Source organism: Ixodes scapularis, unplaced genomic scaffold, assembly GCF_016920785.2.
Source record: "Ixodes scapularis isolate PalLabHiFi unplaced genomic scaffold, ASM1692078v2 PGA_scaffold9__187_contigs__length_104089568, whole genome shotgun sequence".
Lineage (NCBI taxonomy): Eukaryota > Metazoa > Arthropoda > Arachnida > Ixodida > Ixodidae > Ixodes > Ixodes scapularis.
The window spans coordinates 86,878,954-86,906,844 of record NW_024609884.1 but is presented as its reverse complement, the minus strand read 5'-3'; the positions used below and the strand labels follow the sequence as shown (position 1 = coordinate 86,906,844).

Genomic DNA, 27,891 nt, shown 5'->3' with positions numbered 1-27,891 from the left:
AGTCAAGACCGGCACAAACAATGTTTTGAATAGACAAGTTAAAAAGGTATGTCAATGACCTACCTTTTTAACTTGTCTATTCAAAACTGTATTTTTCCACAAAAGTGCAAGTCAGCCGTTGTGGTGCCTATTTTCAAATCAGGGGACTCTGCAGATGTTAGAAAGTATAGACCCGTTTCCTTACTAACCACATTCTCGAAACTGTTTGAGATTGTGGTAGAAATTCACGTTTATAGCTATTTCAAAGAAATATGAACCTCGGCACGGTTTTGTTAAATCTGTGTTGAAACTAACTTAGCTGAGTATTTGAGTCACGTTGGCCCCATTGTTGCCAACCATGGGCTGGTCGACGCCATTTATTTTGACTCGAGTAAAGCCTTTGACCTTGTGTAGCATGACTTCAGTCATATCTGTCCAAGCGCATTAACAATGCTTGTGTTAGCGGTGTGTTGTCGAGATCATGCATATCATCCGGCGTTCCTCAGGGTTCTATTCTGGGACCGTTGCTCTTTAATATTTTTGCCAACGACGTTTCTCTTTGCGTCAAACATTCAAATCTGCTGCAGTTCGCTGATGATATTAAGATCTTCAAACAAATAAAATCACATGTTCATTGTGACAGGAGGATATTACTGCTATTTCATCATGGTGTCTTCAAAATAAATTATGTCTAAATGCCAAAAAAACATGTGTTACCTCCTTATCGAGGAAGAAGTGTGCGCTTGATTTTTTTTGTATAAGCTGGACAATCGGCCATTGGGACACGAATATTGCGTACGTGACTTGGGAGTTTTACAAATCATGTGCCAAATTTGGCCAGCTCTTGCTTGCGACTTTTAGGTTTGTTTTCACGTATTATACCCATCATTTCAAAGAACCGTCCTGCCTCGTCAGGCTTTACACATCGATTGTGCCCTCAAAACTGGGGTTTGGCTCTGAGTTTGGAACTGTCTGGCTGTGACCAACTCTGATGGCCTTGAATGTGTGCAGAGAAAGTTGGCATGCATTGTTTACGACTGTTATTACGGCCGCCGGTTTTTTCGGGCTACGAGTTCATATTAGATCGACTAAACTTGCAATCACTGGAGGCTCGTCGCACTTTTCGTGATTATGTATTTTTGTATAAAACTGTGCCCTCGGCTTGTTTCTCTGCTTTCTATACATGTCCCTCAAGTAAACTGTCGACACCACAACACGTTTTACGTGCAAGACATATGTTCATTATCCCCAATTTTACAAATTCAGAGCAATTTTAATGTGCAGTGGTTGACGTTTTCGGGAGTGAGTGGAATTTTAAAAGCACACTAACCATTCACATTTACTAACATCAGTGTTCAGGTTTTATATGTGCTTTGCCATTATGTGTATGTTGTTTTTTTTTCTTTTTAAACTGTATTTTGCACGTGAGTGTGTAGCAAGGCATTGGCTGTTTCTAGACATAAGGCAAATAAATAAAGACAAATAAACATATTGGAATAAAGGTTGTTGCCAAGTTTAGTAAAATGGCCTCTTGTTATATATTAGCTGCGACATTTCTGAACTGTTGGTGATCTTTGATTGGTACCATTGGTACAAGGTGATTCCACTCTTCTGATGTGAGTGGAAAAAATATGGAAAAAGCATTAGCTCTGCACATTGAAATTCTGACCTCATGAACATGGTTTAATTAGGAAGCCATGTTTTTTCGAGCAATGGAACATGTGCCAGCCAGCACTCACAATGGACACTGTGTACCACTAGCTACATATTTCATCCTTGGCTGAAAAAAGAGTATGTGATATTTTACAATCTAATGTCAGTCTTAGCAGTGGCGGTTACTCGTCAACTGTAACAATCCGTTTTAAAGAACCACACCAAATATTGTTAACTGCAAAAGCAGATTTATTTATAAATGTAAAGCTGTAAAAACTATGTGCTCCACAATTGTTCTGCAGCAGAGCACATGCCCAGTGAAAAACATTAACGCGAGTGCTGGCCAAAAAACAGGGCCACTGCGGCAAAGTACCGAAAAATTATGGCGCACAAAATATTTACCAATGCCTGTCAATGTTCCCATGGTTTGTGACTGTGCAAAACCCACACAGCACTCTCAGCAACTAGCATAAAAGAACACACCAAAGTGGGATTGTCAAAAAAACAGCCGTCATGAGGTGAGGTCAATGAACATACATAAACTGTAAAATGGGATTAAAAGCAGTATGAGAATCCTTTTCCACAAACCACAAAAAAACTTTTTTTTTTTTTCAGGTACTGAAAAAGGGAAGCCAGTACAGCGTGGACAAAAGGAATTGAACAAACTTTAAACTGACCGCATAATTTGGTTTCTTAACTTATTGCACTGGGATTTATTTACTATAGAGGTGCCTGAAGTTGGTGGAAGCTTTCACTAAAATTGTGGAAAGATTGGCTCATCCGAGTAAATCGAGAAAAACCTACTAAAAAGTATGTGTCACTGTGGCACTTATTTGGGTCAAATGAAGTGAAGAATATTTAAGCCAATTCTATTTTCTTTCCATTTCACAAATTTTTTAATCGAAGTAAAAGCAACAGCGATTTTCTGACGATTTTCAGAAAACATAGATAAGGCCAGTTTTTATTTTCTTTCTTTTGACTCCGGAGGTTTCATGTATTCATACTCTAGATTAATGAATGCACCAGCTTAGAGCAGCTCTGATAAGTTAAGAAACCGATTTATACGGTCAGTTTAAAGCGCATTCAATCCATTTCGGCCACATTGTACTGCAGGCTGCCTGCACCAGCTTGACAACAGAAAGAACCACAAAAGCTTTCCCGCAAACGAAAAAATTAATTTGGATAGAAAATTTTTGAGATGAAAAAATTGTACGCGAGGCCCGAAAATGTGATGTAGAGGAATGCCCTTTCGCACTGGTCATATAAACTATGCAGCGTAGGATAAACATTTGTACTTTGTGAGGCAGTCAGTTTGAGCAGAAAACGGAAACGAAGATAAATGACTAGCATGTACCGCTTGGCGTGACCGTCCCCTTTGTAAGCCACATGTAATGCGGTACATTCCAAAGGCACCTTGAGTTAGGCAAGAATGTAAACTTTCAGCCTTACACACAGCTGTCATGAGAGTATATCCTACCAGGAATGATAACAACTGTGACTAGCAGAAACTAGCGGTTAGCAAGTTTGGCAGTTGCGAGCTCTTTCTTTGTAGCTGCCAGAATGGCACACCCAATGGCGTCTGTCGAATTGGCAAAGCAGTCCAGTTGGTGGGACAGCGTACAGCCACAAGCTAAAGGCCGCCTGGGAAGGGCAACTCTGGCGTCTTCTGGTCATCCTGCAGCCTCTCGATGACGATCGGTCCGTAAGGCTGGTGTTGCGACAGGTGCACCAGGTTCCGCTTGTGCATCCCTGCGTCATCAGAGAGTTTCACTGTCAGCTGTTGATTTCGTGTGCTCCCTGAACAGCCAAATCGCCTCGAATAGGATCGATGCACACAAAAGATATGAAACTAGCTGATATTTCAGTGTCACTTTAATAGGTTATATTGACCATCAGAAAGAGCAACTTGTTCCACACTAACCAAAACATCAAGTTTGTAATGCCAATATCTGCAATGCGTCGTGAAACACCATTGCAGATATGTTGCTCACGCAGTTGGTGTCGTTCAAAAGATACCCCTGTCCTGTGGCAAGGTGTAAACGACGGGGCTCGTACATTCAGCCGCATAACTGCAATTGGTGTGGCTGTACTCCCTAGCTACATATAGTAATCAAATATTGGCCAAGCATCCTAACAAGACCGCTGGAGGAATCCACAAAGCATTTTTCATTCCGCACCATGGACCCGACGTTTTTGTTAGTGTGAAATGAGTTACTCTAGATAAGTATTGTTAACCTTTTAATCAGACTGGCACATCTCTTTGACAAGGTTGTACAGGATGGTTTATGGTGCCTGTCTGGTCTTCTTTGTTTCTTACAGAGCATTAAAGAGGGGTGGGGATTTGGGAATACAAACGTGAATAGAGTAATAATTAGCTAGTGCAGCCTTAAACGTAATATCATTTACTGTCAGTATTCGCGACTCCAGCTCGCTGCTCGCCCTGTCACAGTGGTAACGGGAAATGCTTTAGTGAGGGTCCCCTATCTTTCTGTTCAGCGGGCACGGCAAAACTGCTCCCGATTATGACTCTCCAACAGTCACTTCTCAATGGGCAAGCAACACTCTTCACCAGAGTGTCAAACCGGAACCGAAAACTAGAACCAAACCGTTATTTTTAGCCGAACCAGAACTGAACCAAACCGAAATCTTCGACGCCATCTTGGAACTGAACCGGGAAAATAAAAAAACTTTTTTTTTTGTTTTTTGTATTACAAAATGAATGTTCGATAAATAAAAATTGGCAGCTGTATTTATTTGTAGCGATCAAATAGTCATGTACCAAACTGCAATCAGTGATGTGATTGGTCCGAGTCATTTTGGAGCAGCTCTTGGAGCAGCCAAAAGTCAATTTTGGAGCAGCAAAAATAACTTTTGTAGCATCATTCTTATTCATACCAATGCAGACATTATGTTAAGGTTGATGTGTCGGCGTGTCCAACTAAAATACAATGTCTACATTGCCCTCTCACTGACATGCAACCCTTAGTTTGCATCAATTGCACAGCAGGGAGGGAGTCCCTCAAACACAAAACTAGCGTTTAGTTGCGTGGAGAAGCACCAGACACGGTGAGAAAGTGAGTGAAGAAGGACAGCACAAACTGCTGTGAATGGTTATTTTAGGTACTGAATCTCACTGAAATAATACAATAATATAGAACCCATAAATAATGGTTCCTTCGAGTTCTAAAGGTTGTAACAAAACAGCCATTTATAATTCAGATAAAAAAAAACAAAGCACTTGTCATTTGATTATGAACGTCAGTTACATTTTATGTGTAGAACTTCATAACAAAAACGGTATGGGAACAAAACTTCGAAAACAATTCTGCCAAACTCATTAAGTTGTTCCCAAGCTTCCATTCACAGTTCCTGCCAACTTGGTTCTAATTTACTCACATCTATATGACAGTGAAAGCTAAACAAATTAGTTGGCATAAATAAAGAAATAAACATACGAAAGAGAGCATATAAATGTTCTTGCACTACCAGAGTATCCTTGCTAAATCTCGATATGGAAATAGGTACCGCCGGGATATCGTAGTATATCACACATACCAACCAAAGTTACATTCAGGAACTGTGTCGCGTCTCGCTCTGGAGGAGTGCCTTCCCCTCATCACGGTGTTGCGCTGTGGCGAAGCAAAAAAACGCAAAATCGCAATGCTTACATTGCGGTTTTCGCTTCTCTGCAGTACACCAGTGCATGAGGAGGACCGCACTCAACCAGACTAACTAATCCTCTAGCAAAACAGACGACGAACATGAGAATTATTGCGAGACTTCCGAGTACTGTCAGCCTTTCATACGAAATGCGATCAAATACAGTAGTACTTTATTTCAGACGATAGCCAAAAGTTCTGAGCATTCGCATAAGCATATCGTAGCGGTCCGGCCGAGCAGCAAGGCCTGAGCTATAATATTTTCAGTATCATTAAAGTGCAACATTGCGCCAAAACTAAATTTGGCGCAACGTTGGCGCGAATTTCTCACATTTTGGTAAAATGTAGCAGGATGTAGCAGGGTAAGCACTTTGGCACAGTTTGGCGCAGCAATCACATCACTGTGCAATGTACAAGAAATTGTGGGTTTTCATGGCGCTCTTTCATTGGCACTATGTAGTTCTTTTTTCAATCCACAGTAAACAGAATGGCCGGCTCGATAGAGTTGAGGGAACGTGTGCACTTCGGATGTATCTAGAGTAGTGAAGCAGTCGTCTACACACCGCAAGAACACCTTGGGACATGTGGCGAATGACTGCAGCGCCATTTGTTCAATGGCTTCCCTGCATAGGTTTGCTGTGGCAGGTTGTCTACCAAGTTGACATTTTCAAATTCCCTGAGTTTTCAAGGTTTTCCCTGAGTACTTTTGTGAAATTCCCTGAGTGACACAGGACTTTGTTTTAGGTCAAGATGGACTGACACAATGTCGCCAGATGCTGTCACTCTCTAAAAAGCATGTTATAAAATTTAAAAAAAAAACCATAATACAGTTTTAATGATAACGAGTAACTTTTATGAGATTCAAAAAGAAAACAGAACGGAGTGGTTAGTAAAATTCATAGCGATGTGACCTCAGAGGTGGGGGGGAGGGGTGACGTGACCTTACGGTTACGCCGACGGCGACGCCGCTCAAGCCAGAAACGGGTGCCTAATGGTACGTTTATGGTACGTTTACATTTGCGAATCCGCCAGCGAATCCGTCCAGCTTTTGCCGCTGGGGTGAAACGCTGGGCGGAAAACGCGGCGACGAGTGGTATAGGTCCGGGATCTATTTCCTGCTGCCGAACGAGGCGTTTCGCTGACCGGATGTGACATTCTTGCGCAGCGCGACGCTGCCTACGTCATATGAGTACGCATTCTTCTCGGAGAAGCAATTTCCGGGAGAGACAGTTGAGGTAGGAACTCTCGCGCCTTCTCGTCATATTTGAAGGGATGTTACGAGAACAGCTGCCGCAGCCGACGTCGCCGCCGCCGCTCGAAGGAAATAGATGTAAACGCAACCCGCTCGTCGCCGCCGCTGCCGGTAGCGGATTTCTTATCAGGTGTAAACGTACCATTACACTTGCGAATTCGCTAGCGAATCCGCCCAGCTTTTGCCGCTGGGGCGAAACGCCGGGCGGAAAACGCGGCGGCGAGTGGTATAAGTCCGGGATCTATTTCCTGCCGCCGAACGAGGCGTTTCGCTGACCGGAAGTGACATTCTTGCGCGGCGCGAAGCTGCCTACGTCACGAGTACGCGTTCTTCCGGGAGCAGCAACGCCCGGGAGAGAGAGAGCCAGGGCGGGAACTCTCGCGCCTTCTTGCCATATTTAAGGAGACATTACGGGAACCGCTGCCGCAGCCGGCGCTGCCGCTACTGCTTGAAGGAAATAGATGTAAACGAATGACGATGCAGGAAGCCATGGGCACTCACCGAGCAGGGTGGCGAAGGTGTGGGCAACCTCCCGGCGGCAGAAGGCGTCGGGCGTCACGAGGCGCTCCATGGTGCACAGGCCGTGTGCGTCGCAGTTTCTCGCCAGGCGGTTCCACACTGCGCCCATGGCTCCCTCCTCCCGGGCGGCGGACGGACCGGCTTGGGCCGGCGCTGGGAAGTTGTTTGTGTCGCTTAGTGTGCTCCGTCGGCACTAGGCCCATTTGGCCAATATTCAATCGTCGACCGCTCTACACCGGTGGCGGATCGTGTGTCTAGTCTCGCACTTCAACCAGTTCGCAAAATGCGCACGCCTCGGGTGGTGGGTTTGAATCCCGGCCAAGATGCCTGCAATCCGACGGAGGCTCGACGCATGACCATGATTTCGGTTGCGCGTTGAAAGATAGTGGTCGAAATGAATCCTCCGGCCCCCACCAGGGCATGCCGATGCCCTTCGTTGGTCTGTGTCAAGCCATCAAATTTGACCTTCGCAATAAAGTGATTTTAAAGCACCTTTTGGAGCATAAGCACAGATTTCATTTGCATTCATATCACTGCCAATATCATAGTGGCACTATTTGAACCCTTAATTGAGTGGTTTCGATTGGCACAGCCTGCGTAGGTGCCGTTTCAGACACTGCTCGCGGCTAAATTGCTGCCTTTTCCGACTGTATTTTGGATTTCATGTAGTATGTGTTTCTTCAAGGACATTAGGAAAGCATTGTTTCATGTTTGAAACCAAAAACAAACTGTAAACCATTTTTGTTGGGTATGCGCACGACAGAATGAATGCGACTAGAATGTACATTATATTTCACGAGTTTTGACAGTGCCACCTGCTCAGCCGTGTTAATCGACAAAGTGCTTAGCTATCGAAAATAATTTATGCCAGAAGATAACCGAAAGGCACGCATATTTCACGCGCACAAATAAAATCTGCTTACCAATGGACAGGACTCGGACATAAAATTTATCGACATTCTGTAAGTACCACGCAGTGCGGCATTATCCAAAAAGGATTGATTTGAGAAAGAGCTCAAATAACACAGCTGTACAGTGTCGAGGACAACCACATCTTAACAAAAGGACCGAATCTAAGGGTTTCGGGGCACATTTTGGAGAGCATCCATTTTTCACGACCGAGGAACATTTGCTACGAATCCGTTGCAGCTATTTTTGGACATGACTGAGAATAACTCTGCGCAGACCATCTCTTGAGAGCGGGGAGAACCAAAGCTGAAAGTTGGGCTAGTCGGTGCAGGCTAAACGTAATTTAGGTAAAACAGCGTGGTGGTCGGGTGGAAGAATGAATGATGTATGTTCAAAGGTCGGGCATTTGTATTGGCTCGTGTATAGTACGGAGTGATTGAGTAGAGTTGATTGAGACATTGAAGGGTTCCACCATGGTTAAAAAGCTGGTTCGCTATGGCGATGATTTTTTTGTGTTTTTGACGGCACGGTGTCCTCAGTGGTGGATGTCTTGGCAATTTATGGCGAATGTGGTGGGGGCATCAGGTTTCCAAGGAGGGGGTCCTGCAGTTTTTGGACTTTTCCCTTCGCTTGGGCGGCAGTCGTATCTGCTGGGCGTACAGCCCTCAGTCAAAAAAAGCTGTCTTAGACTATAGGTCAGCCCACTCGAAGGTTATCAAAAGGGGCATTGTGACTTCCTGCTTGGACGCAGCCCTGAACAGGTTCTGCGTCCACACGGTGCATGAGAGGTTTCAGGCGCTGGGTTCCTGCATGCTTTGCTGTGTGATGTTGCCACCACCCTTGTTAAAAAGGGAACCTCACCCCCTAAGAAAGTGGTGGACAGGCGAAGGACTGTCGTCATCCCATACCTGCACAAGGTCTCACAATTTAGTTGAGCCAGAAATGTTCGAGGGTAAGGGCCAAGGCAGAAGGGCCCTCAAAGAGCAAGTGCAAAAACAAAACACGCAAAGCCGTTAGTGAGCTGCGTTTCCGGTGTGGGGTAAAGTGTTTATCGGACAGACAGGGAGGTGCTTAAATGATAGGCTCAGGGAGCGCAACTATTCGCTGGGAGCCACAATCGGAGGGCATTTGGATGTGCACCGTAAGACCGGTTTGAGCAAGCCGTCCTTCGAGGAGACTACGCTTGTAGATAAGCACAAAGACAAGGGAGGTGATAGAGGCCTTTTACATAGCAGAAAGTGGGGCCCAGTGCATCAGCGAGCCGTCGGTGATACTATCTGTAAAATAACTTCAACAATGACAAAAAAAAGAAGGGGGGGGGGGGGGGGGGGGAGGCGGGAGTTTGTGGCACGTGGATGACCGGTGTGCCATGTGATGAGGCAGAAAGGTTGGCGCATGTGTAGATTGCTACCTTGCGTGTTTACTCTTGATGTTTTCTGTAATAAAACCTTTAGCTATGAGTCAGCGCCTGCCCCGTCTTGGTTGTTCCTTCCTTCTAGTCTTTGTCGTTATGCGCTGTTTTACCCACATTATGTTTAGCGGGGAGAACAGTTGTCATTTTTCGCAAAATGGCGTCGAGGACCAATCCACGTTCGTCCCCTCCCCCATTTCCCGTGAATGTCGAGTGGCAACACTTGAATGGCCAGGCACTTACCAGCCCTATTTCTTAAAGGGGAATATAGCGCAAAAAGGGCACGCATAATAAAAATAAAGCAGAAGCTTTCAAGACAGGCTGGAAATCTTAGAATACAAAACCGCAAAATATATAGGTGAAGAATGACACTGAGCAGCTCTCAACAGTGCAAGAAAATGGCAGTATAACAATTCCACAATATTTTTGGCTTTTTTTAACAAAAACTATGCGGAGTGCTTTCACCTTAGCATGCGGGTGCACTGCGGCAAAGCAAGATACTGTAAACAACTAAATTTTCGCAAGGACCCAATTTTCGCGAATTTCGCGAATCGCATACAATTTGCGAAAAATATGTCCCACGAACAATTCGGGCAGTATGTGAACGCTACGGATGCTACACTCGATTCGCGAAAATTCAAACCCGCAAATAATGTCAAATTTTCAGCTTAAGCCTGATTCGCGAAAATTTGAGCCTGTGAAATTGAAGTTGTTTACAGTATGCAAAATTGCGACATCTACTACGCGGTTGTCGCTTCACTGCAGTATGCGGTGACAAGTACACTAACGATACTGGCCATTCCCTCAGAAAAGAGCATGAGAGATGTTGCACAACTTGAGAGTATGTTTGATATGGAGATCAAATTGAATACATCATTTTAATTGATATCCGAAAGTTTGGAAATGCAAACTAGCTTATTGTAACGGGGCCCCAATTTATTATATCAACTAATGGAGTGAAAATAAGTTTTGGCACAATGTTGGCACAAATTCCTCACATTTTGGCAAAATGTAGCAGGATGTAGCGAGGTAACTGCGCCAAACTGCACAGTTTGACACTCGCACCACTGTTTTTGGCCGTACGTGCCACCACAGCCGCCGTTTGGTAACAGTGCCAGTACCAACCGGTCAGCACTTCCGATCGATTCTAATTGTACGATGCTCGCCAAACTTACCCTGGACACGCCAACTGCGTCTCATCTCGCGGGAGCGTCGTCCCGGAGGCAGCCCAAAAACTGCCACGTGACGTAGCGCTCCATGGAACGGCCCGAGGAAGGCCACTCGCACGAGGCCAAAATCGTGATGAGGGAGTGGCTGAATGTGTACATTGCCCAGGGGGCAAAACTGGTTCCTAGTTTCCCGCCCATTCCAGATTTCGGCCTGGAGCGGCCTCTTCCGTGAGGACCGTTCCAGGAAACGCGACGTGGTGGCCCGCGAAATAAGACGCAGCTCGTGTGTTCCATAGGAGTGTGGCAAGCACTGTAAAATTGCATATAAAGTCAAACGAATCCTTCCCAGAATATGCTGTCCCAATTTTGGGTACATTTTTCCAAGTTGTGCAATGGCACAAGAGGTTGAACAGCTTTTCGGGTACAGAGACTTTGCCAATGTGATGTCTTAGGAGATTTGAGTGTTGATGCGCTAAGCCAAGCACCCCATGCATTATTGTTTACTCAACAAAGTCTATAGACTCTTGCACCGCTTTACTGTATCAATACCGAGAACAAGAGGACTTCTTTAAGATTGTATGAGGACCCTCAAACTCACGTTAACGAGGCAGCACACTCAAAAACCAAGCAAAAGGAGTACACGGTACGAGCGCCGATTGGAGCTCGTCCTGTACCTACCACATTTTCCCCACCGCAGTCCGCAAGAGCGAGTTTTGGTTGAAAAAGAAAAGAGTTTCCTCGGATGCCTGGTGCATAGCCCACACCCGTTTCGTTGTTTGCAGGTAAAAAAATGTTATACACTGCACACTTTGAAAAATGCCTGCTTCATTAACTCGCAAAGTAACTCGTATTGCGAATAAACTATCATTAACATACTAAGTGCTTCAGAAAATCCGTAACATATCGTAATAATGATAGGTCTGAAAAAAAAAGTAGGACAAGGTTCATAAATTTTCACCGAAGGATGAAGGGAAGTTTCAATTTTCAATTGAAACTTCCCTTTAACTTTTCACAGTGGAATGCCAAAATGCGAGTTCCTTTTCAGACAGTGCTACAGATGGCTGGACGACAGATTTATCTCCTGAACTGGAAATGCCGAAAGCTTCCCAAACTTTTCTGGCAAGTTTATCTCGATATACCCAATAATTGTGGAGCCAAAAAATGTTGCCGTTTCAGTTGCAAGTCATTTTTTCCCGTTTCAGTTGCAAGTCGGCACGTGTTTGTCCCATGTTCCTTTGTTTAGTCCCGTATCTTTGAGTGCCGTCTTTTTTTTTTATCATGTTCAACGATTTTTGGCTAGCTCATCTTACCACTTGGCTATAGATACTCTACAGTACGCACAATTTAGACTTCTAAACGCGTATAGTTCACGGACTATAGTTGGGAAAATACGGTACTCCTTCGGTTAATGCTATAGTCATAAACCAATCCGTCCACATTGCCACTTTCAACAGCTTTTGAGATGAAGCTGCTCAGTCTGCGCATGGCTGTGAGTGCAGCCAGAAGACCGTGCCAGTCTATGTCTAAGTCACACAACGAGCAGAGCGACATACTCCCATGATGAACCTCCTCTTGCTCCACAATGGGCTCCATGGAGGGGGGACGCCTGCAGGTGAAAACTGGGATGAGCGTTGGCAACAGCGACCAAGTAGGCTGGACACAAAACCGGCAGCTGCGACTGGCGGATCCCAAGCTTTCTCAGTTGCAAAAAAACCCTGATCAACGCTCTGTTCTGTCCCAAGTCGATACACCCAGTTCTCTATACCATTTGGAGAAATAGTATAGAGAACTTTGTTTTTCTTATTCATTCGCTAGACTCATTCAAACCCAGCACGTAGATATAGTTCTTCCATACTCATCTTGAACCTGCAATCAATATCACTAAACATTTTCACAGATTAAAAATATGGCATAATATAACAACGTGATGACTCATTTTTTGTCGGTTAAAGGTAATTTCTCATCTAACCTTCACCATTATACTAAAGCTAACAGAATGTTTTCAAAGCAGTGTTATTATAAAAATATCATTATTATGAAGAGGAAAAGAGAAAGATAATTTCCCCAAGTTACAGGAAATATCTTTTTGTACCTTTTGTTTAGGGTAAAAAGTGAGACTTTGGGATACAGTTCAGCTGCATAATGCAAAAACCAAATTAAATGAAATCCCCTCATAAAAGCATTGTCAAAACATCCATAAAACAATGACACGTAACCAAAAAACGAAAATACTGAGAATTTTTAATGTGCTATTTTTTAATAGAAAGCGACGGAAATGACTATTCTTAATTTGCGAGGCAATATTTTGTACTGGGAAGACTTCAAAATCGTGGTGTACGAAAAGTCCACAATTTTTTTGCGTAACTGTTCTCATTTTTTTAACGTGAAACATTCTTTGGCCAGCTGTTCCTGACTTCCTGAAGCCGGATTAAATTCCCTAGCTAGATTTAGTGGGAAAATTTAGGTCATGTGACCTCCCGTGACGTCAACATCGATTCAGCCCATAATGCAACGTGCGCAGTGTTGCATTATGGGACGTCACAGACCTACACACCAATCCAGTTTCCTCCCTAAATTTAGAGGGCAAGTTGAATTGGTGTATACGTCCTGTGATGTCCTATAATGCAATGCGCACAGTCTTACAAAATCATGTCGCATGACGTCATCTCCCGTGACCTATATTCAGTTTCCCCACTAGGTTTAACAGGAAAATTGACGTCACGTGACCTTAATCCCTTAAGTGCCACATTTCTTTTTAAAAGCAACCTAAAAATTAGTGATGCACCGAATCTGCCGAACTTCAGATTCGGCAAAGTTCGGCAAATGCCAAACTTTTGAAGGAAAGTTTGGCAAAGATTCGGCGAAAATTCGGCGAATGTCTGCGCACGTGCGAGAACGTGACGGAGCCATGGATTGCTAATGGATGCCATGCAGTTGTGCGGTTACCATCGTGCAGTGCAGTACAACCTGTGGTTATGGCGCGGTGTGGAGTAGGCAACACGGTAACTGTGCATTTGCGAGCGAGTGTGGTCCTCTTCACTATTTTCTGCCTCAAGAATAGAAGATTGACCAGTAATTTACGCAGTCCACTGCGCAAGTGACAAATGATGCGGTGCATTCTGAAACATTGGCCAACTATTACTCTAAAGCACTCCTCGCAATTATAACAATTCTGTTTTCGGCTCAGGAGTACTGTGTTGCAAAACAAAATAATATTGTTTTTTCAATTAGTATTAAACTAAACACAGAGCTATAATGCTCGACGTTGCACATCCGACTTTCCTAACTCTCCCTATCTTCCGAAACGTTTGTGTGTCCTAACACCAGAAACTGGCATTTTAAAGGTTAAAAATGACCGCATCTCCACGTGGTGAATAACATTGATTGGGGCGAAGCTCTAGTGGTGCTGATGATACTGATTTTATTGTTCATAGATAGTGCTGATGGCACTGAGTTTTTTTTTATTACTCATAAATAGTGCTGAGTTCCGGGTTGCGTTTTGACTTCATTATTATTGCTTTATGGACGGTGAAATGCAGAGCCAGTGGTTCTTCTAGCGGATCAGCTTGGATCCGCTAGAAGCCGTGGGAACGCATTTCCACCGCTTAAGTCAACGGTCCATGTCAGAAAGAGAATATGTGGTATGAATCGTGGTTATATACGCAGTTGAGCGTTTGACCGCAGCGCTCTCTCGTCTATAAACATTGAGCCAATGCATGCAAAGTTTAACGCGATTATATACGCATTTGACCGCAACGCCCTCTCCTGTATAGACGTTGAGCGGCCACATGCAACGTTCCATCCATGACATCCCCAGCTCTTGAGTTACTACCACATCTCAGAGCCCCCTACTCGTCCCGCAGTCGTGGCCGAGTGGTTAAAGGAGTCATGAAACGCTTTTCTAACTTTTTCCTGTTTAGCTTTCCTCCTCAACTCATAAATTGCGCATTGTACCAAACAGTTTAAGAAGTCGGAAAGAAGGGAGTCCCCTCTTGCTCGGAATATCGCTTGTGTAGCCCGGACACAGCCATTGTCCCCCTAGAAGATTAGCCCGTAGCTCAAAATTCAGACAACTTGCTTTCCCCACCCTGTTCACCCCAAAGCTGACAGTGCTGTGGAAGCTACGTGCTCGTTGGGCCCGGCCACACTTTTGCCACGTGATCACGCTTTCTCGCGCACACCGACCCGCAGAAAATGAGGTCAGGTGATGAAAGGAAAGCGGCTGATTGGTCCGGCAAGCGCGTAGCTTCCATCACAATGTCAGCTTAGGGGTGAAGGGATTAATTGAGGTCCGGTGCCGTGTCACGTGCATTTGGGCCCAATGACGTGCTGCGGGTGCCCGGTGACGCGCTGCGGGGTATCACAGTGAAAAGGCAGAGAGCTTACGAAGGGAAGGAGGTACGAAATAGTCCGCTGTGTTTTCAAAATTTTCGTACCAAAAGTCAGGCTTCTGACTTTCTACCTTTGTTCTTTTGGCCCACTGAATGATGCGCTATTAGTAAAATCCCAATATAAATTGATTTATTCCAGCCCAAAATTCGTTTCATGGGCCCTTTAAGGCGATGGACTAGAAATCCATTGGGGTCTCCCCGCACAGGTTCGAATCTTGTCGACTGTGCAAACATTTTTTCTTTTTTTAAGAAGACAGATGGGATGGCAATCGATGTGAGCACCGATGCCGGACAGACAAGGATAGACCCTAAGGAGCTTCGCCCCTAAAACGAGACGTTGCGAATATGGGACACACACTTTCATGCAGAGACGTCAAGTGACTCAAATCGAAAAACATTCATATTTACAATAATATTGTAAATATGAATATCGTCGACATGTCGCACCACAAAGTTACGTCATACATGGGCAGTGGCACCTTGCACAGCTGCATCGCGTGCGTATCTGTGTGAAGTTGGCCAAGCTCGGTGTCTGTTTTCTGAGCAGCAGCAAGGGCAGCAAAGTCCAGCACTGGGTGTTCAGCGGCGCCGATGCAGAGGCGTGACAGGGCGTCCACCACCGGGTTACCGCGGCCGCTCACGTGTCGCACGTCTTTCATGAACTCCGAGATGTACGACATTTGGTGAAGCTCACGAGTTGTGTGGGCTAGGCTATCCGACTTCAGCGATCGTATTGCGAAGGTCAGTGGCTTGTGGTGGTCAGTGAGAATGAAGAAGCTTCTTCGCTCTAAGAGATGGCGAAAGTGGCAAGGCGTCTGATACGCGGCGAGAAGCTCTTGTCCGAAGGTGCTGTATTTGCGCTCGGTGGGTGACAGTGTCTTGGAGAAAAAGGAGATGGGCTTCCAGATGTCGTTTCGCCATTGCTGAAGCACTCCAATCGCAGCGTCCGAAGCATCCGTCATGACGCACAGGGGAGCGTTGTCCTCGGGGTACACCAAAAGGGCTGCGTCGGCGATGTCTGCCTTGATTTTGGTGAACATGCGCTCTGCTGTATCATCCCAGGTCAAAGCGGTTGCCTCGTTGTGGCTCTTTTTGAGGAATTCTTGCAGCGGTTGGAGGGTTGTTGCGCAGTGGGGGACAAAACGCCAATAAAAACTGACAATTCCGAGGAACTCCCACAGCTGGCGTCGTGTTGACGGGCGAGAAAAGTTCCAGATCACCTCAACCTTTGCGGGAAGTGGACGGATGGATGCCTTGGTGGTCAATGTGGTGTCCCAAGAACTCCAGCTCACCTACACCGAACTGACACTTGGCAGTGTTGATGATGATGCCGTAGGTCTTGAGACGCTCGAACACAGCTTGGAGGTGTTGTTCGTGCTCGGCGGGTGAGGAGCTTGCGATGAGGAGGTCGTCGACATAGGCACGGCTGAAGGTTAGTCCCCGGAGTACCTCGTCAATAAACCTCTGAAAGGTTTGGGCTGCGTTCCGAAGACCAAACGGCATCCGGACGAATTCGTATAGTTCGAATAGCATGATAATCGCGGTCTTTGGCACGTCGTCCGGGGCGACGGAGATTTGGTGATAAGCGCACACTAAATCAATTTTTGAAGAGATGCACGCTCCGTCGAGGCTGGATGTTATGTCTTGAAGGTGGGGGATTGGATAACAGTCGGGAGCCATGACGCGGTTTAATACGCAGTAGTCGCCGCATGGTCTCCAGTCTCCGGCTGTTTTCTTTTGTACCATGTGCAGTGGTGAGGCCCATGAGCTTGATGATGGTCGCACGATGCCCAATTCAAGCATGTGCTGGAATTCCTGTTGAGCAATTTGCAGCATTTCAGGGGCGAGATGACGCGGTCGAGCATGAACGGGTGCTCCGGTGGTTTCAATATGGTGAGAAACGCTGTGCTGCACAGGGCGTTCGTCACTGCCAGTGCGCGTCAACTCCAGGAACTCGCGGACGATGGTTGTGAATTGTATTGGGGCGTTAGGGATAATGTGCGCTGGAGCTGGAGAAGGGACTGCGGATGTTACGCCCGACACGAAGAGGTTAGTTATCGTGTCGAGGAGACGCCTCGTCCCATGTCCACCAAAAGTCCGAAGTGTCGGAGGAAGTCGGCACCAATGATAGCATGTTACACGTCCGTGACAACGAACACCCAGCGGAAGGTCCGTCGAAGACCGAGATTCAAGGTTAGCGAACACTCACCGCAGGTGGGAATTGGCGTCCCGTTTACAGCTTGGAGCTGTGAGGTGCTGGACATCCACTTGTCTTTAGGTGTCGCCGCTAGTATGCTGACCTCGGCACCGGTATTCACGAGGAAGCGGAGCCCGGTGTCGCGACCGGGGACGTAAAAGAGGCGTTGGCGGCTGTCCGGAGTGACCGAGGCACTTGCCGCCTCTAGGGCTCCGCCGTTCCGTTTCCCGTGGCAGGGTGTGGTGCACTTAGTGGCAGTATCGCCAAAGCGGCAATGGTACCAACAAATGTCGGGTCGTGTTGGGGAAAAGGATGGGCGGCGCCGCTGGGACCGCGACTGGCTACGTCCGCGATGTTGCTGCAGGGTCGCGAAGGCGATCGTTAAGCGGGAGATCTCCGCTTTGAGCTGTTGTATCTCGTCGGTAGGACTTTGGACGGCCGATACAACCGGAGTCGAGATCTGCATTACCTTGTCGGCGAGCTCTGCCAGCTATTCAATTCCGAGGTCTCCAACGGACACCAAGATCATGCGCACGTTGTGAGGCAGACACTGGACGAACAGGTTCCGCAGGAACGAAGCGTCGATTGTAGATGTCTTCTCACCTATCAGCTGCTGCATGCGGCGCAAGAACTGGGTAGGCCGGTGGTCACCAAGTTCCTCGGTGATCAGGAGTTGTTGTAACCGCCTTTTCTCAGAAGCTGTTGCGCAGCGGATCAGCTGCTGCTTGAGGGTGGCGTAGGCATCTGTGACTGGTAGTTGGAGGAGCAGGTCGCGTGCCTCGGTGGCGATGTCTGGGGGAAGGCTGGCCACAATGTGATGATATTTGGTGCAATCAGCGGTGATCTTCCGAGTTGCAAACTGCACTTTCACTTGTAGAAACCACAGCTCGGGATCCGCAGGCCAGTAGGGTGGGAGCTTGAGGGCGACGACAGACGCCTTCCGCAGGGGGCGCTGAGGCTGAGGAGTTGGCAGAAGCACTTTCTTCTTCTTGGTTCATCGCAACGCTTGAGGTCGGCTTTTTCGTTTTTTCGGGTCACCAATCTAGATACATTTAATGTTCTACTGAATTTGTTTTATTTTTCTGAGGGACTACACAAGAATGACGACATTACAAGTACGAGGAATGTTCTTGCGTTTTGACCGGGCGCTGCTTGTAAGGCCTTTCTTCTCTTCTCTCTTGCCGTGGGGGTGACTCGAGTTGTTTAGTCTACCCTCACGGAGGTCTGGCCGTCTGGCCCCGCATCCGGGCCCCCCGAGCTGGTGTCGGGTATCCCCGGTGCGTGCCAGCCTCCTCCGCGGCTCGGGGGAGCGTGTTGCAGGGAAGACGATGTTCTCGCTGCAAGCCTCTACAAGCCTATGCAGAAACTCTAATGCACAATACACAAATTCAGTTTCCCCGCTACATTTAGTGGGAAAATTGACGCCACGTGACCTCAGCACCAATTCAGTTTCCCTGCTACATTTGGCGGGAAAAATGACGTCACTTGACCTACACATCCATTCAGTTTCCCCGCTAAATTTAGCATGGGAAATTGACTTCACGTGACCTGACGCCACATAACGCCAACTTCACCTATTCACCAATTCAGCTTCCCCGCCAAACTTGGACGGTACGTTACGTATCGCCGAGTGCATATCGGTGCAGCCACGAGCTGAGGCTATCGCTAAACGTTTGTGATGCCAGAATGTCCCATGCATCCAACAGAATTGCCAAGCAATTCGCCGTACATTTTTTTAAGATGTGCGGTCGTGCTAGCGTGTGCCTCCAGAAGCACCGACGACTGACTCAACTCACCTGACCTCTTCCCCGGCAGACACTTCCTGGGCAGCGAGCTGTTCCTCCCACTCTGGAACGACAGGCACAAGTGCCATCAGAAAGCCGTAAACCTCAAGCTCTGTTTAAGAAGAGAAAGGATGTGCCGGCCACGAATGCACCTCATTTACACGACTGTCTACTTCTCCACATTGCATGTCGGCGAAACAAAAGGGAAAAAAATCCTACTTATTCTACAGCAAACATTTATTTTACGGTTGGATTTTTTTTGGTTTTCCAAAAGAGGCGCTTTAATGGTCAAGGTTTCTTCCAAAGAGATAGAGCAAACAAAGAGTCAACGGACAGAGTTATTTTTAATTATGTAAGAGGAGTAGATAAAGTGCTTGCGAGCTGTCCAGGCTATATAGAATGGAAATACCGAGGGAGAAAACTTGTCGCCTTTCTTTCATTCGGTTTTATTTTTTGGTGTCCACTTCCGCAGCATTTCGGCAGTCTCAGACTCGCAATTGGAGCAACTTAAAGGAGTATGGAAACGAAATTCTGGAGCTCATTTCCTCAGAAACATCAATATTTCGTTGAAAAACACAAGAAAACATACTTTGAAATGCATTCAACGATAACCAAAAACCACCCGGTTGTTGCTCATGAAGCTTCCATGGACATATCACGACGGCATCAGCCTCCGACGGCAGTGCCGCTATATGGAAAGTACGCTTTTGTGCGTGGTAGTTTCTGCGCGACAATGTCAGAATTCAGCGATCGTCTCACCGACCAACTTATTCGCCGTTGACGTGCTAAGTGCTTTTTATTAGTGCTGTTTACCGTGAAATCACTCATTATCCTATAATTTTTGGAATTGAGCGGAGCTGCCCTCAAACAGAGTCTCGCCGTCAGATACCTAAATTAAATTTGGAGATGCATTAAAAGTCGGAACAAGAATAGTTAGTTCGACGTGAGCGCGTTGGTAAAGTTAAATAAAAACAGAAAGAATAAACATAGGGACGGACAGAACAGCACCTCCACCACTGAAAGAGGTGCTGTTCTGTCCGTCCCAATGTTTATTCTTTCTGTTTTTATTTAACAAGAAGAGCCAGCACTCGAACTGTCACTCGCTACCGCGAGAACAACCGACGTGCCAAGTGACAATCTCTCCAGTATAGTATCCTGCACACGGAGCTTCCCATTTCAAAACTCTAAATGGCAAGGCGAAACAGGATGTAAATACGAGCGGAGGAATCTGCGCCGTCTGCTCGGTCCCTGCCATCCGCTACGTCACCAACGACATCTAGAGAAGCACCCCCCCTGTAGTTTGCACATACCGCCAACAGGGATTATTTTCAGCCAATTTCTAACCGACGCAGTTCGACAGGGTGATAACTGCAGGGCGTCTCTTTGGAATGCCTCCAGCGGGAGCTGCCTGCCTTCCGCCTCACTTTGGCTGCGCATGCACGCTCGCCAGGCGCCCAAGTGCCATCCAAGGTGCTCGTGCTGGAGCCAGCCCATGCTTTTCCCCGCCATTACCGTCCCGACAATTAAAGAAGGTCAGACAATTTGGTGGCTGTCACAAAGTCCAAACTTGTTACGTGCAAGGAGAACACTTGCCAGGAGCTTCCTGCGGTAGCTCTTCCGGAATAAGCAGTTCCTCCGGCAAGTCCAGCAACTGGCCAACACTGAAAATTCCAAAATCCTCCGTATTAATCCCCATTGCAATTAGATTTACGACCTGCTATCATGTCCAACATTAATGCCAAACAGAGAACATCTCGATTAATTGCTAAAACGTTCCGACCGTTTCACTGCAAGGTTGCTTTAGCGAAGTTTGAACGTGTCTAACGTAAGATAGCGAATAAGTTCCAAACAAAAGTAGAGTTAAAAGAGGAAAATATGGACGGGCACCCTTGGGGGCTGCGACAGCCAAATTCTTTAGAAAAATAAGCGACACCCGCCACAGGAACCAAGCGTGAGAAACTCCTGTTTCGGATTATCCTCACTTTTACTTTAAGAATGTCGTCTAGAGCAACTACAGCTGTTGAGTGTCTAATGACAATCGCCAACCGCGACCTTTATATGCCACCCCATTGTGGGTAACCGCACCCCAAGTGCCTATGACCTGTAGGAACAAAATGCATCTGTATATTATAGGGTCGGCTGGATTTCAAAAGACATAAGCCTCCTCCCACGCCACTGCAGGCTGCATCACCCAGCCTCCACTGCCGTCAGCTAGCTCGTGCAGACTGCCGCCAGCTTGAAATCTCTTTGTTTACACACAGAATGTGTTTTTTTACCTTGGGTCTGAGAAGAGGGGTGGGTAATTTCATATAGGAGTAAACAAATGGTGGCTGGTCAACCTTTTTAATGTGCTTCAGAATTTTATGCTATTTCCCAGTGCCAGATATAAACAAAATCATAATTGTTGTCACCCACAAAAAATAATTATCGGACGCAAAAAAATAGTAGGTTGCCAAGAGGTGGAAAGTCGCATTTGAGTGCGCAGCCAGGATGGTCACCTTTGGTAATAAATAACGCAAGTCATACATTCTAAGTGAGTCTCTTCATATTTTGATACAATCAATGTACTAAAAAAAACTAATGTTATTGTTTATGTTTCAAAAGGAACTTATAAACATAAATTTTGGCTACTTGATCATTTTCCGCCCAACTTTGCAAGCCTGTATCTTGGGTCAAAAACATGATATTTTGACACAATATTTTACTCATAAATAAAACTAAATTGAAGCAAAAATAAAACTTATTTATGAACGGTTTGTTAAAGGATAACTGCAAAGAAAAAAAGTTTTTTTTAAACAGCCTAGTTGGGACAATTTAGACAAAAAACAATTTTTCCACGAAAAAACAATTTTTACAGCAATATTTATTTCGAGAGACTTATTTCAGGTTGTGGCTATTTCGTCGGTTTTAAATTGAGCGCCACAAACTTGGTATTATACATCACGGAGTGGCGTATAATACCAACGTCATGAAGTGACGTGCGATAGCAACTCTTCTCATTGGCTAAGGGATCGACAGCTTAGATCTTGGTTGTTAAACCACTCGGTCGTGGCACGTTCGTCGGAAGCTTTGACCTGCGAGCTAAGCTCGGAGAACGAAATAAAAAATGGGCTTCTTCCACAAAATAACAAGTCATCGCACCAAGAGGGCAGCCCGAGCCTCGGAGAAGGGTGTTGGTGGAAGGGTCGTATATATTACACCGTCAGTTTGATGCAACGTGTTTCTAATGGATATTACCTCCAAATAGATATACAGCCTAACCAGAGTTTAAAAAAAATATTTTTTTTGCAAGTTTTTTTTTTTAGTGTGTTGCTTTTCTCGTGCTTGCTCGTCAATATCTCAACAAACCTATTATAAATAAATTTTAGTTTTGCATCGAGTTACTTTTATTTATAAGTAAAATACTGCATAAAAATATCAAATTTACAACACAACAGTTTTCTAAATACGGGCCTGCAAAGTTAGGGAGATAACAATAAGTAGCCGAAATGGATGTTTGTTTATCATCTCGTTTCAAACATAATATACAATAATGCCATTTTTTTTCTTATTACTAGGTATACGTAGAGAGCGTCAAAAAATTATGAAACTCACTCGGAATGTTCTGTCATTTGACTTTCTGCCTCTTTGTGATCTACGATATTTTACGTCCAAATGTTTTTCCAGGGAAAAATGATTACAATTTTGTTTATCTCACGCACTGGGAAATAACTTAAATTATGAAGCAGACGAAAAAGGTCAACCGGCCACCCTACGTCCGACCTCACCCGAAATCAGCCGGGTAACGGCCCTAACAGACTTAATGTCACCCAACTCGGCTCGAATCCTTTTCCCGCAAAATTTAGCGAAGGAGCTTGCGAAAAAGTTTATTGCGCCACGAGACGCGTTGTCACAGCGTTGTGCGACAGCTGCGAACGTACGGTATTCTACGTTCGCGGGAGTATTTTTGAAACCGTTTTTTTAAAGTTCCCTTTCCTGGTATAAATACAACGTACCGAAACATAAAACGAGAAACGGTAAACCTCGGGAATTCGCTAGTAGCGATTCTCTAATTCAAGGTTGCGTGGTAAGTTCGCTTGGTCGCTGACGAACGGCAAAGCGCATCTTTGCGACGCCTCCAGCACGCACTCCACGCTTCGTGTGCGCACTCTTGCTCTAAGAGCATAAGAGCATCGTCCAAGGTAGAAAGGTCGCTGGTTATGTGCCAAGAAAGGCACATAACCAGCATTATCGTTATGCCATAAATGTGACTTTTTTTCCCCCCTAGCCTCCGCCATTTTTTAACAATTCACGCTAGGGGGAAAAACTGTTCGGCACGACTAATTTAAAAACAAAATAGAGCGCCGTTACACGTAGGTGTTCCCACTGTAGCTTGCACCTAAAAAGAAAATTGTATGATAAAGCTCGCTGCATCAGCATTGACTAAGTTTTCTAGGGTTTTTAGAGAAATCCTAATGCAAACAATGAATGGCCCCTTTTCTCAAAGGACAACTACCTGGTTATTGACTACCCAAATCCCAATACAGATGCCCTCGGGAAACGAGCTGCCAAGGAGATTTGGAGAGAAGTGAGAATGCTTACGACGGCCGCAAGGCTCCCTCGTCGCCTCCAACTGCAGGAAAAAGCCCGGTCAATTTACTACAACTTCTGGTTATCACCGAGGTTGTGATTCTTCATACGTTTGACGGGAACATTTGCAAAATTTTTTCGCGCCCACATTCGCAGGGTTTGGGCCTATTTAGAGATTTTTAGCGGCAGTCTTGAGCGAAGCAATTTACAGCGCGCGTCCCTGGTTTTTAAAACGAATGTCAGTGTTGCCAGACTGTGCTGGGCTGTGGGGTTTCTCATCAGTGGGCTGTGGCAGCCTGCGTAGGTGCAATTGCCAACACTGGCGATGGCTAAATTTGAGAGTTTTATTTTTCTTTTGCGTTCAATTGCGAATAGAATTCCTCCTGGTTTTTAAAAAAAGCATCATACTATTTTTGGGAACAAAAACAAGCAAATAAAATTTATTTTCGGCGAGTCCGTGGGCGCCGGAACAAATGCAACTTGAATGTTTTATTTTATGTTGATTTTTTTACAGCACCATACCTCACCCGTGTCAATCTATAAAGGTCTTAACTGTCGAAAATCTGTGACCACTCAGGACACCCGAAATGCATGGCTAATCCCCGCTGACAACGTGAAATTCAACGAGTCTCATCAATCACACAACATATATACCCCACAGGGCCGCATTATCTGAACAGGATTTGAGAAAGGTCTCAAATAACACAACGTATCCAACATACAGTGTCAATGACAGTCACTTCACGACAATCGGATAGAGTTTGGCTTGTTTTAAGGTGCGTTTTAAAGACGGCTGCTTTTTCTATTTTTTTTGCACAGCTTCAAAGCAAATGAACGAACGTGTCTATTCCCTGCCCATACCCCGGACCCGACCTTATCAGGTATTTTTCGCGAAGATCGGGCACATAGCCAGGAAGGCTTTTTGGAGATTTCCTTGACGGGAATAATTCCCGAAGAACGTCGAACGGCCCGCATCACTGGCTGCATGACATTCGCTCTCAACATTCGTTTCCTGCAAAGGCCAAGCAGGCTACGAGCTTTGGTATTACCTCACAGTGCAAGATAGCACAAAAAGGGTAAGCATCCTGAACAGGTAAATAAAGTAAAAGCTTCCAAGAAAAGCCGGCAAACTCCAAATGCACAATGCAGGTGGGGAGTCACGCTGACCGGATTCCCACAGCTCAGGCGGGTGGCTCGAATTTCTGGCCGATAGGGGTCGCTCGAATCACAAAATGGCGGCGGCCAGACAGCTCTTTTTGCAAAGGTCTATAGAAAGGTGCACTTGAAAGGTTTATGACTCCGCTTTTCGTGGCTCTAAGTTGGCCTATGCGCTTCGGAGCTCTCTGTAAAGCATGCAACCGAAATCGGCTGGACAGCTTCCAACGCTTCTGTCAGTCAGGAATGAAGCCTTAAAGAGGTTAGGACACGCCAAAAATAAAACACGAGAGAAGAACAGCGCTCCATCCTGTCCGGTTTGTTGCTTCCTTTTGTGGCTTTTTTGCGCCGTTTGATCTCATTACGTTTAACAACTACTAAATAGCCCAGCTCTCAACCTTATTTTGGATTTGGCTCTTTTGGCATCTTGAGCTTCAGCTCCCTCATTTAACTTGCATGTTTCGAGCATGCGGTCCGTGACGATTCCGTCTACGGCATCGCTCGCTTCGTCCAAGTCTTCGACACTGATCGCAGCAGCGACGAGAGTGATTGTTATCGAGAGATGTTGGAAGCTGTTCATTTCGAACGCGACCCGCTGGCGACCAGATCTAGCGACAGCGAGTTACGGACGAACTCGCCGTGGGTGCCGTCGTCTGTGGCAACCTCGCAGGTGCATGCCGAGTAGAAGGTCCAAGGGCCAGAATAGCATCGGGGTTGCCGAGCTGTGCGAGCTTAAGCGACCATGAGGGCGTCTACAATGAGCATTCATGATCCCGTGGTTTATGGACACCATGGTCTGACTAAGTTGGGCAGCGTTGCCTGGTCGCCAGATAAAAATTAACAAAATTCGTAAATTGACTATACTAGACCCGTAAAAATCGCAAAACTTGGTGTATACACTAAGTAGCCTATGAGCATTCCATTTCAAGAATAATTTGCCCCCTTTATTTTCATGCAAGGTAACTGCAAAGAAAATAAAGTTTTTTAGACAGCCTAATTGGGACAAGAATGTCACAAAACAAATCTTCCGCGAAAAAAAAAATGTTTTTTTAGCAATATTGACACCACAGGACATAATTTAGTCGGAGTCACAACCTCTTCACATTTGAAACTCCCGCTCTTTCAATGCACGCGAAGTGGCTGTTGTACGTTACTCTGTGACGTATAGCAGCCAATCCGTGACGTATAATACCAAATTCGTGGCGCGCAACTTAAAACAAACGAAATACCGCAGACTAAAATTAGTCCCGCGCAATAAATATTGCTGTAAAAAATTTTGTTTCTGTTGGAAAAATTGTTTCGTAACATGCTTGTCCCAACTAGGCTGTTTAAAAATACCTTTTTTTTTTTTTTTTCAGTTACCCTTTAAGAGGACACTAACAGGGTAATTATGCTCGCCAAGGTTTTTATTTGTACATGACATGCGAGAGCCCAACTGCCCAGAACACAATTTGAGGCTCGAAATTTGTTTTCTTTCTGCGCGAAAAGCGCCGCTCGAGAACTGGCCAGTCTGAGTCGGGCTCTCTCTTCTATGTGGTCGTGCCTTTCTCTATGGTTTAGACACACTCACCAAATATAACCAAAGTTGTGGGTCATCGAAAGCACACACAATCCGTATTAAAGATAGAAAAAAATATGATAAACATTTTTTGTGGCTTCTAACAAGCTGCAGATATGCTGATTGAAAAAAAAAAAAAAAGAAAAAGTTGCACTGAGGATTGGAAGCAATTTGTGCATTTCCTACGCAATCCTCAACATGGCATCGTATCGCGAGAGTCGTGGGCTGGACGAAGTGGATTAAGCAATGGCGGAAGATGACGGAGTGCGACCTCTACTTCAGAAATGTTGCTGCGGTATCGGCGAATCTGTCTAGCTTCAAAAGAGAAAGTGTTTACCAATCAAAACATGTGGGATTTATTCCGTTCGACACGCCCAACCATCGAGCTGATTCGCACAAAGACTACGTCGCCACTTCTCCTGGCCCAAGAGATTGGTCGTCTTACAAACACCAATTGGGAACAGCTTGAAACACGTGCAGACGTCAAGCACCAAGTCCTTCACTTTTGCATTAATCATGCGACGTGCACATTTTTTGTTTCCTTTGCACTGCCAAAAGAACGAAGAAAAAAAAACAACCCTGGTTGGTTGTTGCCCACGTTACTTCCAAGCTCTCTCTCGTCCTCTACATTTCTTCTTCCTCCCCAATGCAATTTCAGTTTCAAGCAGTTGCATTTTTTTTTTGTTTCATTGAAAATATGTCATGCTGTAGCAAAATATTGGTTGGGTAGTCCTCTGATACCATATGAATCACTTAGAAAAAAATTTTAAAAATTTCTTGGGGGGTGTCAGTGTCCTATTAAAGAGGGCCCTACACCTCGGAACTTATAATTCTCTTAAAAATATTTTGAATCGCAAATTGTGTTTTGGGTATTTGGGCTCTCATGTCACGTTAAAATAAAAACCTCGGCGAGCATAAATACACTGTCAGTGTCCCTTTAATGTGTAAGAGCAAGGCATTTTTTATTTTTTTTTTATTTCTAAGTTTAATGGGGGCGAACTTGTGCCAAACAAAATAAAGAACAAGCGTCGAGACAGCAGAAACGCAGGCTGCAATTCGGCAGTGTAAGAGCAAGACTGACCCAACAAGGTCACGCGAAGCTCCCTATCTAGTGCGAGTCGGCATCTCGAAAATTCGGCCCACAAGGTTTGAGCGTCCAGCGTTCATGGTGAGAATGAACAGGCACTTTCAAGAGCAAGTAGAGCGAAACAATAAAAGTTGCGTCCCGAGTGAGAAGAAACTCGAATCTTCTAGAGGTTTGTGACTGAGCTTTGCTCGGTCGGCCAAGCGCGCGGCATTACATATTTTGTTTTTGATAAAAACTAGCTTCACTACAGAGCTTTGTGCTCCTCGGATGGTTGGGCCAAAATCCCGCACTTACCAGAAGGAGGTATGCTGAGTGCCGTCCTGAAACAGAGAATGCAAATCTGAATAACAGGGTGAAAAGCAGAGATGAAGACGAGTCCAGGCTTAGAAGCTGATGTGACCAATATGAAAGGAGAAATAACGCTAGAAGGAAGCCTTCCTCATTCATTTAGTATTGTCTCATTTAGTGGGAACTTTTAACAAGACTATTTCCCAAACTTTAGGGCCCCACATTCAACATTTTGAGTGTTTAAACATGCACTTTTACTTTGTCACTCGGTCACTAATGTAACAGCTTCTGCAGAAATCTTGCAAAGGATG

The 27,891-nt window shown here is 45.5% G+C and overlaps 1 protein-coding gene across 1 annotated transcript in view; it reads right to left on the bottom strand.

Annotated features, from left to right (window-relative positions):
- Positions 1 to 1,760: 1,760 nt before the first annotated feature.
- The window catches only part of LOC115319638 (proline-rich protein 36), a 164,179-nt gene continuing 138,048 nt past the window's right edge, over positions 1,761 to 27,891 (bottom strand). Inside the window, exons 15-21 of the mRNA XM_040216711.3 lie at positions 27,587 to 27,612; positions 23,505 to 23,535; positions 20,517 to 20,584; positions 18,936 to 18,987; positions 12,105 to 12,157; positions 7,045 to 7,215; positions 1,761 to 3,381 (exon numbers count right to left, since the gene is read on the bottom strand). Coding sequence (XP_040072645.1) covers positions 3,263 to 3,381; positions 7,045 to 7,215; positions 12,105 to 12,157; positions 18,936 to 18,987; positions 20,517 to 20,584; positions 23,505 to 23,535; positions 27,587 to 27,612 — 520 coding nt within the window. The 3' untranslated portion in view covers positions 1,761 to 3,262. The remainder of the gene's footprint in view (positions 3,382 to 7,044; positions 7,216 to 12,104; positions 12,158 to 18,935; positions 18,988 to 20,516; positions 20,585 to 23,504; positions 23,536 to 27,586; positions 27,613 to 27,891) is intronic.